The sequence below is a fragment of the Humulus lupulus genome, chromosome 3, assembly GCF_963169125.1.
Source record: "Humulus lupulus chromosome 3, drHumLupu1.1, whole genome shotgun sequence".
NCBI lineage: Eukaryota > Viridiplantae > Streptophyta > Magnoliopsida > Rosales > Cannabaceae > Humulus > Humulus lupulus.
The window spans coordinates 259,341,489-259,358,589 of NC_084795.1; the positions used below are offsets into that span (position 1 = coordinate 259,341,489).

General features: G+C 34.8%; 1 protein-coding gene across 1 annotated transcript; it reads left to right on the forward strand.

The window, feature by feature from the left end:
* Positions 1-13,815: 13,815 nt before the first annotated feature.
* Positions 13,816-16,500, forward strand: LOC133823824 (IAA-amino acid hydrolase ILR1-like). Its single transcript, XM_062256671.1, has 5 exons — positions 13,816-14,214; positions 14,962-15,087; positions 15,186-15,500; positions 15,723-15,851; positions 15,953-16,500. The coding sequence occupies exons 1-5, from the start codon at positions 13,879-13,881 to the stop codon at positions 16,370-16,372; spliced, it is 1,326 nt and encodes a 441-aa protein (XP_062112655.1). The 5' UTR covers positions 13,816-13,878; the 3' UTR covers positions 16,373-16,500.
* The last annotated feature ends 601 nt before the right edge of the window (positions 16,501-17,101 follow it).

Genomic DNA, 17,101 nt, shown 5'->3' on the forward strand with positions numbered 1-17,101 from the left:
ATGAGGGTTATGGTTATAACAATGGATAATGCATTTACATTTGGTGTAAAACGGTCTATGAATTCAAGAGTGCAATTCTGAGTCTATAGTGGAATCGCGAGGAATTAATAAGGTAGAGAGATTATTTGTTATAAATAAACTTACGGTAACTTATTGGAGCTTGAGTTCATGGATCCATAGTCTCCATGTCATCTCTTATCAAAATGAACCTAGTAGTCTTAAATAATTATTTTAATCATTAATTATAAAAATATCATATTGACTAGTTCAATGGAAATAAATAATGTTAAATTATTTATTGATATTTTATGAGAAAAGAAATAAAAGAAAATGTGAGGATTTTATTGCAGAGTCTCAAAAAGAGAGTATTATAGCTAATTTGGACAATTTTGTTAATATTGATAAATTGGTATTAATATTAATAAAATGAATTAAATAAATGTCAACATTATAATTGTTTATTTTGACTAGTATTGAATTAATTGTAATTATTAAATAATTAAAATAAAATGGGTAACTAAAACCTATTTTCTATCCTAGCTAATTGCCTATATATACTAATGTTATAGAATGCATTAGGTAAGCTAAATTTGACAAGGTAAAAATTCACTACTAGTATTCTATATCTAGCCACTCACTTTCTCTTAGTTTTCTTTCTAGGAATTCTCTTCTCATGTGTTGAAACTTGCCCACACAAATACTAGGTTGTTTTAGAGAAAAACTTGGAAGACTGTGGTCTTGCTTTAGAGCGGTTTGGATTCCTTGCAATACTTAGCATTCAACAAGGACAAAAGGTTAGGGAATCCAAATGGTGCAGTCATTGTTCCGCTATGCATCTCGTAAGTACTCTAATGGTTTTATTATTGTATTTACGTATCTCTGTAATAATATTCACCTGCTTGTATAATTTTATGCTTTCTACTATGTATATTGTTTTGAATATATATTTATAAGGAGCATGCATATAGACTTATATAAATGAGATCCTATAGTGAGCTCTAGACTCCTATTTATAGAGTTTTGAGACACCTTTTGAATTTCGAATTCCACCAACTCCCTTGACAATTACCAATGTTAAATTGGGTGTTTATGGAATTAATTTGAAGATTTGAGAGTAACTTGAGCTGTTCAAAATGTTCAAATTGAACAATGTGCAAAATGGGATCTGACTGTTAGCTCCCTAGGTCGCGGCCTGAGATACTCTAGACTGTAGCCTGGAGTGTTTTATAATCTTCCAAGTTTGCGCCTTTTGCACATAAACGTCTCAAACCTTTCCCAATTGATTTTGTAACCACCATAGACCTAGTATGAGTTAAAATCATATCTTCAATAGCCATTTCACATTATGACTTATGAAATCCAATTTTAGAAATGTTTAACTCTCAAACTACAAATTATTTGGGTGATCTTTTGGAAGTTACAAATGATTACTGATTTTTTAAGATATGTAATTCCAAAAAGCATATTACGAATTTGGACACACATGTTTGTCCCACTTAATTTGTAACTCTCAAATTATGTTACAAAATGTTACAAGCTGATTTTGTCATATTGTTTAATCTAACATTATATTATAAGAAATAATATAACATTCCCCCACTAGAATAAATAATCATTCTTTTGTAACACTTATTTAATAAATCAAACATTATATTTAAAATATAATACTCACCCACTTGACTAAATAATTACTCTATCTACAGAATCCATTGCATTAGTGCATAAAGTAAAATGTCTTTCAACTTAAATTTTACCTTAGTGTACTTATAACAAAGTTTGTTGAAATTTTGGTTGCCGAAGTATTGATCCACTATTCGTTGATAACAAACTATTGACAATACACACACATTGATATGCTCACTTGAGAACCACTTCTCTCGCTTTGCACCGTTAATGACCATGTGCACATTCCGTACATGGAATTTTCTTAAAAATGACTCTCAATTCTCATGAGGGGCAACACCACTCCTAGGTCTATATATATAGCTAGAACTCTTACAATATTTTGTTACCACAAAACACTTGTCTTCTCAAGACTGAGTTCTATTAAAAAATCTTTTAGTTTTAACCCTCATTTTGGTAACACACTAGTGCTCATATCTCAGATGGGATACATTTGAGTACTACTAAAATTCACTTGATTGACTTGTTATTACCTATTGAACCTAACACTAGTTTCAGTAACTAGTGTTAAGATAGGTTACCATCAACTATGGTTCTCTTTAGGGAGTCTAAGTCCCATCTCTTGAGATGTAAAAATGATTCCATTTGATCAATTCTTTTCTCATGTATGCATTCTTAATGAGTCATCACTCTCTCATTATTTTATTCAAACCTTGTGCTAGCTATAGCTTGATTGAAATAGTTACACCTCTTATTCACCTAAATAGCGAGTTTGACCCTAAGTCAACACTCACTATTTTCAAATTTTAATACTCAAGAGATAAACACATTTTCTTGAATATTAATTGTAGAAATCTCTTTGTTCCAATAACTCCCTTTATGTTTTAAATTGATTCATTCTTGAACAAAATATCTCACAAACAAGAACTTTAGACATCAAGTGTAACGACCCAAAGTTGCTAATAGGGCTTAGTGCCTTGATTAGCGTACCCGGAGGGCATAATTGGATATATGAGTTTTAAGTGTTTAAATGTGTGACTATGTTGCATGCACGACTTATATGATTATGTGAATATATTATATGCATGTGTTATGAGTATTAGATATGGATGTGGGCCCTTTACTGCTTATAAAGGCATATTTGTAATTTTGGCCTGTTAAGGGCATAATGTGATTATATGTGATAAATGGTTGAGACCACATTATTATGTGGATATATTTGTAGTATATGGCTCGAGACGTTCCTAGTGAGCGGATTAGTATAATAGTCACAGCGGGAGTTAATACCCGGCTCGGGGGGAGCCTAGGGGTATTTTGGGAATTTAGAGGATATATTTGGGATTTATTGAGTAATGAATAGATATTTGGTAATTAATTAGACATGACGAGATTAACTGGTAAATGGTAGGAACACTTGAGGAGTTAGCGGGAATTAGGAGAAAGACCACTTTACCCTTGGGGGATATTAGGGAGCTGGAAAACTTTAGGGGTATTTTAGTCTTTTTAGCTAAGGGGTTTGGTCAACTTGGTCTTAGGAAACAAGCAAAACACTCTTGAAGCATTCATAATTTTCTCTCCCTTTTCCCACACATTCTCACTCTCACTCTCTCTAGAGGACCTAAGTGAACTTGAAGAAAGTGAAGGAGACCAAGCTGAGAATCTAGCTGAAATAGAGTTGGGAACTTAGGGGAATTAAGCTGGGATTAGTCAGAAGGTTGTTGAGGAGTTAAGCTACAATTGAGGTAAGGATATAGGTTCTTGATTGTGGCATTTCTTCTTGTTCTTCTGCTGGAATTTAGACTAATAGGTTGGACTTAGCTGGATTTTTGAGAGATATTTTGGAACTAATTTAAGGTGGTAACTTAGTAGAATTTGTGGTGATTTAGTGTACCTAAACTTGTAATTGAGTGTCTTAGACCCGTTCCTGAAATTGGTATGGATTTGGGAGTATGCTTAGATGGATTTTTGAGGTTGTGGCTGGGTGGAATGCTGAGGAAACCCAGAGAACTATAGGTTCGCATGGGCATGCCGCGGCCCGCATGCCCAGGATGCCCTGGGAGGGCTTGCAGACTTGAGGGCACTCCATGACTCCTAGGGGTAAGTCGTGGCCCGCCTCCCCCATAAGCTTGAGGTTGCACCTCTAACTTGAGGTACGCCACGATCCTCAGGGCCAGGTCGCGGCTCACCTAGACAACTTTGGCCTAGGATAGTTTTTAGGCTTAGGGATTCGAACCTAGGCACTAGGGACAAATTCTACTACCCCGTTTAGTATAATTCGAGGTCCCGAAGACTAGTTTCTATTTTGTAAACATTTATTTGAATTAGGAATTGATGGTTACCCATTGGCATGTGACTAGGTTTATCACTAAGGCTCAGGACTAAGGATCGTGCTCGAGACCGCTCTGAATACTCCGCTTGGGATTCGAGGTAAGAAAAATGCACCCATGTGGTAGTCTTTGGGACTGAGATTCCATATAATTGAATATATGCATTCTGTGAGATATATATATATATCTATTATGTGGAATAAGAAAGTACGACCTAAGGGTGTCGGGGCTGATGATAAGCGTGTTGAATGCAGCTCGGCAGATTTGAGCTGGGGTCAGCTAAATACTCAAAGGATTCGGCCTAAGCAAGCTGCGGTCAGCTGAATAAACAGATGGCTCAGCCTAAGGGTGGCGACCTTGAACATTTGTGTTACTGGTGAAAATGTATGCTTGAGAATACATGTGTTGTCATTGTTTAGCCTAATGCTTGTACTCTGCTGAATAACTGAATTAGTTTGATTAATGTTGATTAAATATTACCATTGCTATATGTGTTTGTTGTTATGGTTTTCTTGTTGGGCCTTGGCTCACGGGTGCTTCGTGGTGCAGGTAAAGGCAAAGGGAAATTGGACCAACCATGAGTTGGAGAGCTCTGGGGGCAGGGTGTACATAGTCAGCTGTTGCCACGACCGAGGGATATTACAGGGGCAGAGCTCTAAAATTTGTATTTTGCCATTAGACTGGCTTTTGTTGTATTAGCTTTTGGAGTTTGTATTTACAACATATACCCTTTTTTGGGGGGGGATCCCATGTATCAGACATCTGTTTTAATGAAAATTAATCGTTTATGATCAAATCTTTTAACCCTAACCCGATAGTTGACTTTAGCGTCACATTTATGTTCAAACGACTTGATTAGCAAGTCTTGCACTATTTTAAAGTACACAGTGTAACGGTCTTGGTTATCTAGGGTGTTACATCAAGCATGTCTAGATTATTCATTTTATACGTATATAGATAAGGTAATTTAGAATGTGGAATTCAAATCACATAACTTGTATGTATATATTTTAATAACATCGTCAAATTAATCAATCATTTTTCAACAAAACAAATTGATTAACTTGGGTGCATCACCCCACATTTCTCACATAAAGTGATAATAAAATATCACTTTAACGTATAAATCTCTTCAATTCTATTAAGTCTTTTATCCTTCAAGATAAATCTAGACTTATAATTCCCAAAGTTAATCACGAGTCCTTAAGCCACAAGATAAACTCTCAATAGATCAAGACAAACAAAACCTCAGTGTTAGTTTATTTTGATTTATTTACTTGCCAAAGCAAGACACACTCCTTTGAAGGTAACATTCACTTGGTTTGCTTTATTTTATATATTCAACAAAATGAAATATGTGAACGAAAATGCAATGTAAAAATTTCTTGAACAAATTATCACAATCATAGAATAATAGGACAATACTCTTACCTATTATTTATATTTTGTTAATAAGTTCATCTTAAAAACATTGTTAACATCTCACACAAATTTCTCATATCACAATATTTAAATAATGAATCTTATAGCAAAACAAAGAATTGTCATAGAAATAAATTTTTAATTTATTGATATCTCTCAAGAGTACAAACTTTATTATAGGTCATTACACAAAATAACCATTTCCTAACAAGACACACAAACATGGTAATTATGCTAAGATATCTTCATCTTCTTCAATAGAATTTACCTCATTCTCATATAGGTCCTTTCAATACCTACACAGTCTAGCATAGTTCCCAGATTTTCCACAAACAAAACAATGACCTCTCACGTCTTTGAATTGTCCATGATCTTTCTTTGGTACTGGAGGGTTCACACTACCCTTTTTGTCATTGTTGCATTTGGGACGCTTGTGTGAGACCGCATTTGTTATAACTACTTAGTTATTTGGTTAGTTATCTTAACTAACAGAATTTTTGTTAGCTTCTTTTTCAGTTGTTGACTGTAACTGTTTTTGTTAGTTGACTCTTTTGTAAACCCTCTATTCGATATCAATATAAAAGCTCTCTCTGTCTTTGAAAGATAGTGAGCTCATTCATACAATTTTCACTCTCATTCTTCATCTCATTCATCTTCATTATTCTTCATTCACTCAAATTAACATGGTATCAGAGACCATGGCATCAGATTCGACTGCTCTACTCTCCTCCACCATACCAGCGCCTCCAGTTGCTCCAGCTACTCCGGTCGCCGCTCCTCAACTTCCCTTCAATAATGACCTATTGCCACTCAACATCTGCCTCGATCGAAATAACTACTCCTACTGGATATCTTTGACCCTTCCCGCCGTCTAAGCTCACAACCTTGACGGAATCCTTCTTGGCCACATTCGTCGACCACCGCAGTTCATCAATGGCACCACCAATGTAAATCTCGACTATGATTACTGGATCAGATGGAATGCTTTTCTCATGAGTTGGCTCAAGAATTCTATCTTGGAGGCCATGATGGGTCATGTGGTTAATTGTGCATCTGCTAATCAGATCTGAATCATCCTCGAAAGTCTATTTGCTACTCAATCCAAAGCCTGTATGCTCCAGCTCCACTTCTTAATTCAAACCACGAAGAAATGAGCTCTCTTTGTTGATGAATATATTCTCAAGATGAAAAATCTTGCTGACTTTCTTGCTGTCGTAGGAGAAAGATTGACAGATCAAGAATTAGCCCTGTACATTCTTGAAGGAGTTAGTATAGAATATGAATCAACTATTGTCTTTTTGACATCTCATGTTGATGCTCTTACCTTGTAGGAAGTGCAATTCATGCTTCAGAATTAGGAAATACGACTTTAACAACATACAACTCCCACTCTTGATCTTCTTCAAGCCAATTTTTCCTAGCTCAATACACGTGGTGGTTCCAAAAGTTGAGGTGGCTACAGGAATTCCACTAGCAACATAGGCTACTATACCAAACCTCCTACACATGGCTTCTCCACTGGTAGAGGCAGAGGAAATAGGACTCTCTGTCAAATATGTGGCAAGCATGGACATCTAGCTTACAAGTGTTTTCATCGTTAAGACAACAATGTCCAAGGATTAGATCACTCAAGCAACATGTCCTCTTCTAATTGGACAAGTACCTCTCCACATGCCCTCTTGATAAATTCACACAACACTGATGATTGGTGGCTGGTATGTCGATAGTGGTGCAACTCACCATATCACTTCGGATGCCAACCAACTCAACGCCTCCACTGACTACAAAGGGAAAGCAAAGATAACAGTTTGTAATGGTTCTTCAATCCCAATTTTATATATTGGTTCCAATTTTACTCCCACTAATGTTCCCTTTAAGTCTTTAGTTCTCAAAGATGTATTACATTCCCTGATATCACCAAAAATTTGTTGAGTATTTCAAAATTTACACAAGATACCAATATTGTGTTAGAATTTGATTCCTCTTCACGTCTTATTAAGGACAAGACTTCGGGCCATCCACTTCTAAAGGGGTCTCTTAAAGATGACTTATATCACATTGATCTATCTCAAGCGAAGCTTAAGATTGCTGATTCAAGATCCGATCAATCATCTTCTACTGCTCCCAAAGCACTCAACTGCAATACTACTGCTAAAGCTACACCGAAGTTCAATAAAGATGCCAATCTATGGCATTGTAGGCTCAGACACCCCTTTCAACACATTCTCAAACAATTTGTTTCTACTTTTAACCCACCCACTAAATGTATTGATATACCTTTTTGTTAGCCTTGTCAATATGGAAAATTGCATAGTATATCTTTTAGTAAGTTTGTACCAAAAACAACTTCAGTGTTTGAGTTAGTGCACTCTGATGTATGGCGACCATCCTTTTATACTTCCAAGGATGGATATAAATACTATGTCAATTTCATAGACGATTTCTCCAAATGAACTTGGATTTTTTCTCTTGTTGCTAAATCTGAAGTTTATAATGTCTTCAAACAATTCAATTCTTATGTTGAACGACAGTTTCACACAAAGATCAAAAGCATGCAAACTGATTTGGGAGGTTAATATAGGCCATTCAAAACTCTTTGCAACAACTTGGGGTGGTGTTGGGACACTCGTGTCCACACACACACCAACAACAAGGTTGACCTGAAAGAAAGCATCGACATATAGTTGACATGGGATTGACACTTTTAGCACAAGCTGATTTACCACTAACCTTCTGGTGGGATGCTTTTGTTTCAGCAGCATATACTATCAACAAACTCCTAACTCCTTTGTTACAATACAAGTCTCCATATGAAGTTCTCTTTAATCAAAAACCAAATTACATGTTCTTCAAGGTCTTTGGGTGTGCCTGCTGTCCGTTACTTCGGCCATATCAATGCCATAAAGTATCTTTCAGAACTTCACTGTGCATCTTTATTGGCTATAGCCCATCTCACAAAGACTATAGATGTCTACATTCAAGTGACAAAGTCTATGTGGCCTAAACAGTAACTTTTGATGAGAGATGTTTCACATATCAGACTTTATTCTCAACTCCCAAGGCCACTTCAACTACTACTCACTTCCAATGATAATCCTTATCCAATACCTTTACCACCACAGAAGTCACCAAATATCTCACCACACACATCTGACAACTCACAACTAAGCCCCATGTCAGTCGAACTTGGTCCATCAACATCAAGCTCGCTGGTTCATGCCACTCCTCCACAAAGCCCCACTCAAATTCATGAACCACAATTTGAACCCACTTTTGTTCCCATTATAGATCTTCCCATTGATATACCACTCCCACAACCACCCCCAAGCACTCACCCCATGACCACTCGGTCCAAAAATGGAATTTATAAACCCAAAGCTCTTGTGGCTGAATCTACTGCTCTCTACATGGAACCAAGATCAGCATCAGAAGCTCTTACAGATCCTTTATGGACTCAAGCCATGTGTGATGAATATGCTACTTTGGTTAAGAATCAAGCGTGGTCTCTAGTTCCCTACTCCTCTGACATGAATGTTGTTGCTAACAAGTGGGTGTTTCGCATCAAGAATAAACCAGATGGCACTGTGGACTGATACAAAGTATGACTGGTTGCAAAAGGTTTTCAACAAACTCTTGGCCTAGACTATTTTGAAACATGCAATCCTGTATTAAAACCCTCCACTAAAGAGTAATATTCACTCTAGCTGCTTGTTTTAACTGGAATATAAAACAGATTAACATCAATAACACCTTCCTTAATGGTGAGTTAGAAGAAACTATTTACATGACTCAGCCTGAAGAATTTCAAAGCACACAATTCCTATCTTATGTTTGCAAGTTACACAAGGCTCTATATGCCCTCAAACAAGCACCCAGGGCATGGTTCAACAAGCTCAAACAATCACTACTGCAGTGGGGATTTCAAAACTCCAAATCTGATACATCTCTCTTCATCACCAAAAAGTGAGTTAAACTTCTTCTCCTTGTATATGTTGATGATATACTCATCACAGGTGAAGATTCTTCTCTAATATATAAGGTGGTCACTACTTTACATTTTCAATTTTCCTTAAAAGACCTTGGCCCTGTCAGTTACTTTCATGGTTTTGAAGTCTATAGAAATAACAGTGGCATATACTTAACTCAAACTAAGTATATAAAAGATCGGTTGGCCAAATCTCATATGGAAGCTACTTCTTCAACTCCAACACCTATGGCTCAATGTCTTAGAATCTAAAACTCAACTGGAACTCCCATTGCAGATCCTTTTATTTACAGGAGTATAATAGGTACTTTACAGTGTCTCACAATGACCTCGTCTGACATCTCATTTACCGTAAACAAGCTCTCTTAGTTTCTCAAAGCCCTCACTACTGAGGATTGGTCTGCCTACAAAAGAATTTTGTGATACTTAGCAAGTACATCTCAACTTTGTCTTCACTTCACTTCAGCTCAAAAACTTGATCTTGTGGCTTTCTCAGATGCTGACTGGGCAAGCTCAATTGGTGATAGGCGTTCCACATCTAGGTATTGTCTACTTAGGTGGAAATCTCATTACTTGGTGTTCACGTAAACAACATGTTGTTTCCTGATCAAGTACGAAATCCAAATACAGGTCTATTGCTTTGGCCACATCTGAGTTAATTTGGCTACAGTCCCTGTTCATTGAAATTGGCCTACCACTTCCTCATTTTCCTATTCTCTAGAGTGACAAAATTGGGGCAACATCACTTGCCTTAAATCCTATTTTTCACGCCAGAATAAAGCATATAGAGATTCACCTCCATTTTGTTCGAGACCGAGTGCTTGAAAATCAACTAGAAATACGACATATCTCCTTTGTACACCAAGTAGCAAATATTCTAACCAAACCTTTATCTCTTTCTCAGTTTGAGTATCTAAGAAATAAGTTAACACTTAGTGTACCTACGTGTAACTTGAGGGGGGTGTTAGAGCTACTTAGTTGTTTGGTTAGTTATCTTAACTAACAGAATATTTGTTAGCTTCTTTTTCTATTATTGACTGTAACTGTTTCTATTAGTTGACTCTTTTGTAAACCCTTAATTCGATATCAATATAAAAGCTCTCTCTGTCTTTGAAAGATAGTGAGCTCATTCATACAATTTTCACTCTCATTTATCTCCATTGTTCTTCATTCACTCAAATTAACAGCCTTTGAAGTCTCATCTTTAGACTCATTTACACCCTTATCTCTTATTCTTGATTCCTCTTCAATTCGAATGTATTTTTGGATCTTTTCCAAAGTGTAATCCTCATTTGTATGAAGGATTCTTTTCCGGTATCATCTCCAAGATGATGGTAGTTTTGCAATTGCACAAACTTGAAAGGTCTCCGGAAGCTCAATCTTGAGAACTTTCAATTTGTTCTCTCTCACTTGCAACTCGTGAATTTTAGGTAAAAGTGTTTTCCTATCAATGAAAGAAAATTCAAAATATTGAGAAATTAATAACTTCCTTCTACCTTTTTCTTCGGCCTTGTACTTACTCTCTAATACATCCCAAATCTCCTTCACGGATTGGGTATTGGTGTAGAGGTCATAGAGCCTATCCGATAGGGTTGAGGATATGACCTCTACATAGAAGAATATCCTCCTCCCTCTTGGTTCTAGCCTTCTTCACCTCAGGAGTGTCCTTGTCGGTTGGCTTCGAGAGAGGCTTTGAGAGAGGCTCTAAGGTGGACTCAAGGATGTAGGCAATCTTGCATGTGGTCAAGAGGAATCTCACCTTTTCTTGCAACCTATTGAAATTGGATCGATCAAACATATCCAACCTCACTAGGTCTTGGTTCATGATCTTGATGGTCTTTCCTTCCATTGAAACAAACAAAAGGTTAAGCTTTTGAAGGTTAGAGAAATAATATGTTCTAATGGAAATAATGGAAACCAAATGCAACTCTAGAAAAAATATTACAATAAAAAATATGTTTTGCAAAAGATACAAATAAATAGAAAACATGATGATGTAGAAGAACAAAGATACAACTCAAAGCATAAATATTATAAGTAAATAGAAATAGAAGATGATAGTTATATATGTATATAAAATACAACTCAAAGCATAAACAATACAAAAAAAAAAAAAGATAAACTAAAAGAAAGAAATAAGAAAAAAAAAAGATAAGAAGAACAATAGCAATAAGAAGATCACTCTTACACTCACATCACTTTAAGTGTCGAGCAGTGGGGATCACCAACTTGAACATGGTTCAAGATCTTTGTCCAAAAGTCTATTTTCCCCCATTCTGTAAGTATTAAGAGAACTCTCAAAATAGAAATAGCTCTACGGAATTATCAAGTCTTTAGTGAAATTCTAGTCAAGTGCTCTAGTGGATAGAAATAGTGTATCTTACAAGTTACCACTAGGCTCTTACTTATAGAGTTTTGAGACACCTTTTGAACTTCAAATTCCACCAAATCCCTTGGCAATTATCAATGTTAAATTGGGTATTTATGGAATTAATATGAAGAATTGGGACTTACTTGAGATGTACTTGAGTTGTTCAAAAAATGGGATTTGGTTGTTAACATCCTAGGTTGCAGCCTAGGATACTCTAGGCCACGACCTAGAGTGTTTTGTAACCTCCTAATTTTTTACATTTTCACAAAAACGTCCCAAACATTTCCCAATTTTGTAACCTCCATACACCTAATAGAAGTTAAAATCATATCTTCAACAACCATATCACATTATGGCTTATGAAATCCAATTTTAGAAATGTGTAAATCTCAATCTACACATTATTTGGGTGATATTTTAGAAGTTACAAATAGTTACTATTTTATTAAGATATGTAACTGCAAAAAACATATGACAAATTTGGACACACATGTTTGTCTAACTTAATTTGTAACTCTCAAATTTTGTTACACAACTTGTCACATTATTTAATCTAACATTATATTGTAACACTTACGCATATATGTCATTCATACACGTGTATAAAAAAAAGACACGAGTATAATATATTGTTTGAACTCTCATTTTGACACCGTAAATTATCCATAATTTTATAAAAATGTGTTGGATGTATGCTATGATTATATTGTACAATGTCATATAAAATACTGGAGGTATAATTAATTTATGTACCTAAAATAGAATTGTGCTCTATCAATAAAGTAAAATTGATATTAATTGAAGATTTTCCTTAAATATATTAAGTATTATTTTAATTGAATTGTATTAACTTTATTAGTTGGGACATGAGTAGATGCAAAAATAACAGAAAATTTCAATCCATTTTTAGGAGTCTTCAAGAAATGATGCTTCTTGTCATCTGGTCTTGGTAAGACCTTCGTATGTTTTCGCTATTGCTTTAATATATTCCGGTGGACCCTTTCCTTCATAAGGAGTCACTCTCATAAATAATAATAACAAATAAATAAATGAAACCATGTCTTTTCAAAAAAATATTAATAATAACAAAAAAAAATACATTGTCCCTCTCCTATAATCAGAGTTTGTCTCACCATATGGTTTTAGCTAACTGACATCTCATATAATCACATGCAATCTGTTCGATAGCAGCAATTAATTTTATTATTGGAACCTATTTTATCGTCTTTTCAATTTCTTTCTAACTAAATCTCCATCAAATCTTAAAACTTTTTAACTCTTATTAAGCACAAATAACCCAGTTGCTTGGCAAAAAAGAAGTGCAAATAATCCAATGATTTTTTTTTTTTTTGAAAAAAAATACATCTTTGGTCATCTTATAATTTATTATCCTATATTAAATGTCGTCTTACACTGTTATAATTTATATTATATCAAACTCTGAATTCTCTATTAAATTTAATTTTGTTCAAACTTAATATTAATAAGATAATAATCTCTTCACTTTTTTCATGTTTTTTTAAATTATTGTATATTGTTTTAAGTTTTTTTTTTATAAAACAATAGAAAAATATTTTATTTAAATACAACATAAATATTTTAAAAATATATTATTCATTTCAAAATTGTTTAAATTAATTATTTTACCTTGTACATTGTTCTTTTTTTTTTTTAAAATGACAATTTAATTTTAAAATAGTGTAGATGGGTCAGAAAATAGTATTTTACCTTGTACATTGTTCTTATTTGTATATTTTTTTTTCATATATGCAATTTTAAACAACAAACTATCTTTCCAACATCTTTGGTTGTTCTTTGTATCACTCCTTTCTCACTCAAAGCACAAAAGTTAAAATTATTGTAACAACAAGATTTCCCGATCATTAATCCACTAATGGTAATCTTTTGTGTTTACACGAATTATCTCAAAAGAAAATCATGTATGAACATTAGAGAATCCCACTTTTCATCTCACCCAAAAAAGGAAAAAGAAAAAAAATCTGAACATCCTCTTTTTACCTCACCTAGAAAAAAAAATCAGAACTTCCTTAAACAGGTGTCCAAGTTCAGAAGCTTTGGTTTGGTGTAAGCATTATAAGAGAAAAAGTCTCATTTGGGTTCTCCTTGGAATCAACCAAAGTTCATTGTTCATGGGACTTTTACTTTGCTTAGTACTGTCAGCGTTGTTGTACCAGTCGACTACTAATGGAGAAGATCAGCTCGAGTATTTTACTCGGGAGTTGCTGGAATCGGCCAAGGAGCCCGAGTTCTTTGAATGGATGATAAGGATCAGGAGGCAAATTCACCAATACCCTGAACTGGGTTTTCAGGAGGAGAGGACGAGTCAACTCGTAAGGTCTGAGCTTGACTCGATGGGAATTGAGTATAAGTGGCCAGTTGCCAAGACTGGCGTGGTTGCCTATATTGGTTCTGGTTCTAAACCAGTCTTTGGCCTCAGAGCAGACATGGATGCTCTACCTTTACAGGTCTCATTTTTTTAATATAAATTTAATTATATGTTTATTTTAATATAGAACTGTTACTATTTGTTTTCATTTTCACTTGGATTATGAAAAAAGTTATTTTTGACAGTGAGAATAAACTAAAAAAGAGTGGAGGTTATGGCTAACATGTTTAAAAAAAAACATAAAAAAATAAAATAAGAAATTCGCCAATCAAATTTTCCAAACAAAAAAAAACAAAAACACTTTTTTTAAACAACAAAAACCGATTTTTATTTTTTTTTTTTTTAAAAAAAAGTTGAATCCAAACTAGTAGAATTGGGTGACAATCGAGAAATATATATTGGGTATTGAATAAATATCGATTACGCGTTCAAGATATATGTTTTGATATTCTAATAAAATTATAAATATGGTAAAAAAGTTGAAATTAATTGAATGAAAGTTTATTTGGATTTTTTTTATATGAAAGTAAAATAGATGATAATAAGGTTTCGTAATCAACTTTCTAATACATTTACCCTTTATTTATTTAACTTTCAGAAGCAAAATCATGAAAAGAAGTAAAACGAATCCAAACAATCCCAAAATTGAGCACAAGAAATAAAAAGGAAGATTTTTAAGCCATACGGTAAATTTATAATAGCATTAGCACATTAGTTTAACATTGCATTAGATATATGTTTAATATATATATAGTTACATTTTAAAAAATGAAAAACCAAAGGTCTATAAAATTTTAAGTTTGTTCATTTTTTCTTAATTTGGCAGGAATTGGTAGAGTGGAATTACAAGAGCAAGATTGATGGAAAGATGCATGCATGTGGTCATGATACTCATGTAGCTATGCTACTTGGAGCAGCTAAGTTACTCCAAGCAAAAAAACATTCACTCAAGGTAAATAAAACTACACATATTTCTAATTTCTAACTCTTATTTATTTAATTGATTCCTTTAGCTGGAGCCAAGTTTTTCTCTATTTATACACATATCAGGGAACTGTGAAGCTAGTTTTTCAGCCTGGAGAAGAGGGTTATGCTGGAGCTTACCACATGTTAAAAGATAGTATTTTGGATGACATTGATGCCATTTTGAGTATACATGTTATTCCATCAATACCATCTGGTGCCATAGCTTCAAGACCTGGTCCAATCCTTGCTGGCGCAGGCCACTTCTCAGCCACTATACAAGGATTGGGTGGTCATGGATCTACTCCTCATGAGACCAAGGACCCCATTACTGTAGCAGCCTCAGCAATTCTTTCTCTGCAACAGATTGTATCTCGCGAAACGAATCCGCTTGAAGGCAATGTAATATTTCTGATGTTCCATTTCTATTTGAACCTCATTCCTTCATTTTTGTTTCACGTGAGTACTATCATTATTGTGTTGGCATGATACAACTTTGAAGAACTTCTCGACTGAAACTTGGTTCTATAATCGCCACTAGAAATGTTTAGAAGACAGTTAATACCTTCATACTGTTTTCACCTAAAACTTAATAGTGTTGATCCATTATCTTGAGTCATGTAGGTGGTGACAGTCGGGTTCATAAAGGGAGGTGAAGCAAGAAATGTCATCCCAGAATCTGTAACGTTTGGGGGAACTTTTAGGAGCTTGAACCCTGAAGGTCTCACGTTCCTCCAAAAAAGGATTAAAGAGGTGCAACATGAATGAACTCATCGTTTTTTTAATTTTGTCAATGTCTTTTGTAAACATTCTATGGAATCATTGAAATCATTGCCTACTTTATCACCATGCAGATTATAGAGCAGCAAGCATTGGTGCATCATTGTACTACTGTGATGGACTTCATGGAAGATCAACCGATGCCTCATCCGGTGATGGTCAATGACGAAGGATTGTATCAACATGTGAAAAAAGTAGGGGAAGTACTTGTTGGTGAAGATAATGTAAAACTTTTTCCATTGACCATGGGATCAGAAGACTTTAGCTTCTTCTCACAAAGAATGTCTGCTGCAATTTTCGTGATCGGGATAGGGAATAAGAGCCTGAAATCTGATAAGCACTTGCACTCTCCTTACTTTTTTGTTAATGAGGAGGCTCTTTCAGTTGGAGCAGCACTGAATGCTGCAGCTTCAATCTCGTACTTGGATAAACATGTCTCTAGAACTGAAACGTGCACAAGGGATGACAAAAATATGTGTTTAGCTAAAGAGTAATTACCAAAATTGTGCAAATCTTGTTAATAAACAAGAGTCTAGAATTGTGCAAACCTTGTATTGAATTGAAAAACACACAAGTTAAATGCACTTTTAAATAATACCTCACTAGCATGTGTTTAGCTCAAGAGAGGACAAAACACTTGACCTTTTGTTAAAGCTTAAAATAATAGACAGGTTAAAAAGAAAATTGTGAACAATGAGAAAGCCCATGATACATAGTCATTATTACAAGAATGCCATGGAAGAAACTTAAGGAAGCAAACTAGCTCTGGCAGATAACACGTATTGCATTTTAGACTTCTCTTGTAAGCTACGTGTTGCATTCCAGTCTTCTCTTGCAAGCTACGTGTTACATTTTAGCTTTCTCTGGCAAGCAGCCCTTGCCTCTAAAAGGAGGGCCAAAGGAACATTGAGGGACAAGAAGAAAATAAGATCTCTGATTATCAGCGACGTGTTTTTCCTTGCCAATGAGATAAACAAGCTTCTCTCAATCTAAGCCAACTTTTCTCAAGCAAGCTAGCTTGATCATCATAACCTACACCACTCTTTCTCACCCTAATATATGTATATATATACCTAACCTTGCACAACCCAACCTTGCATATTCCCTCTTAGAGAATTACCGCCTTGAAAATAGTGATTTGATAAGCTCTCTATTGATAGGCTTAGGAATTTACATAATTGCGTCCCGAGCCTTACATGAATTGTGCAACAAGCTATAATAAA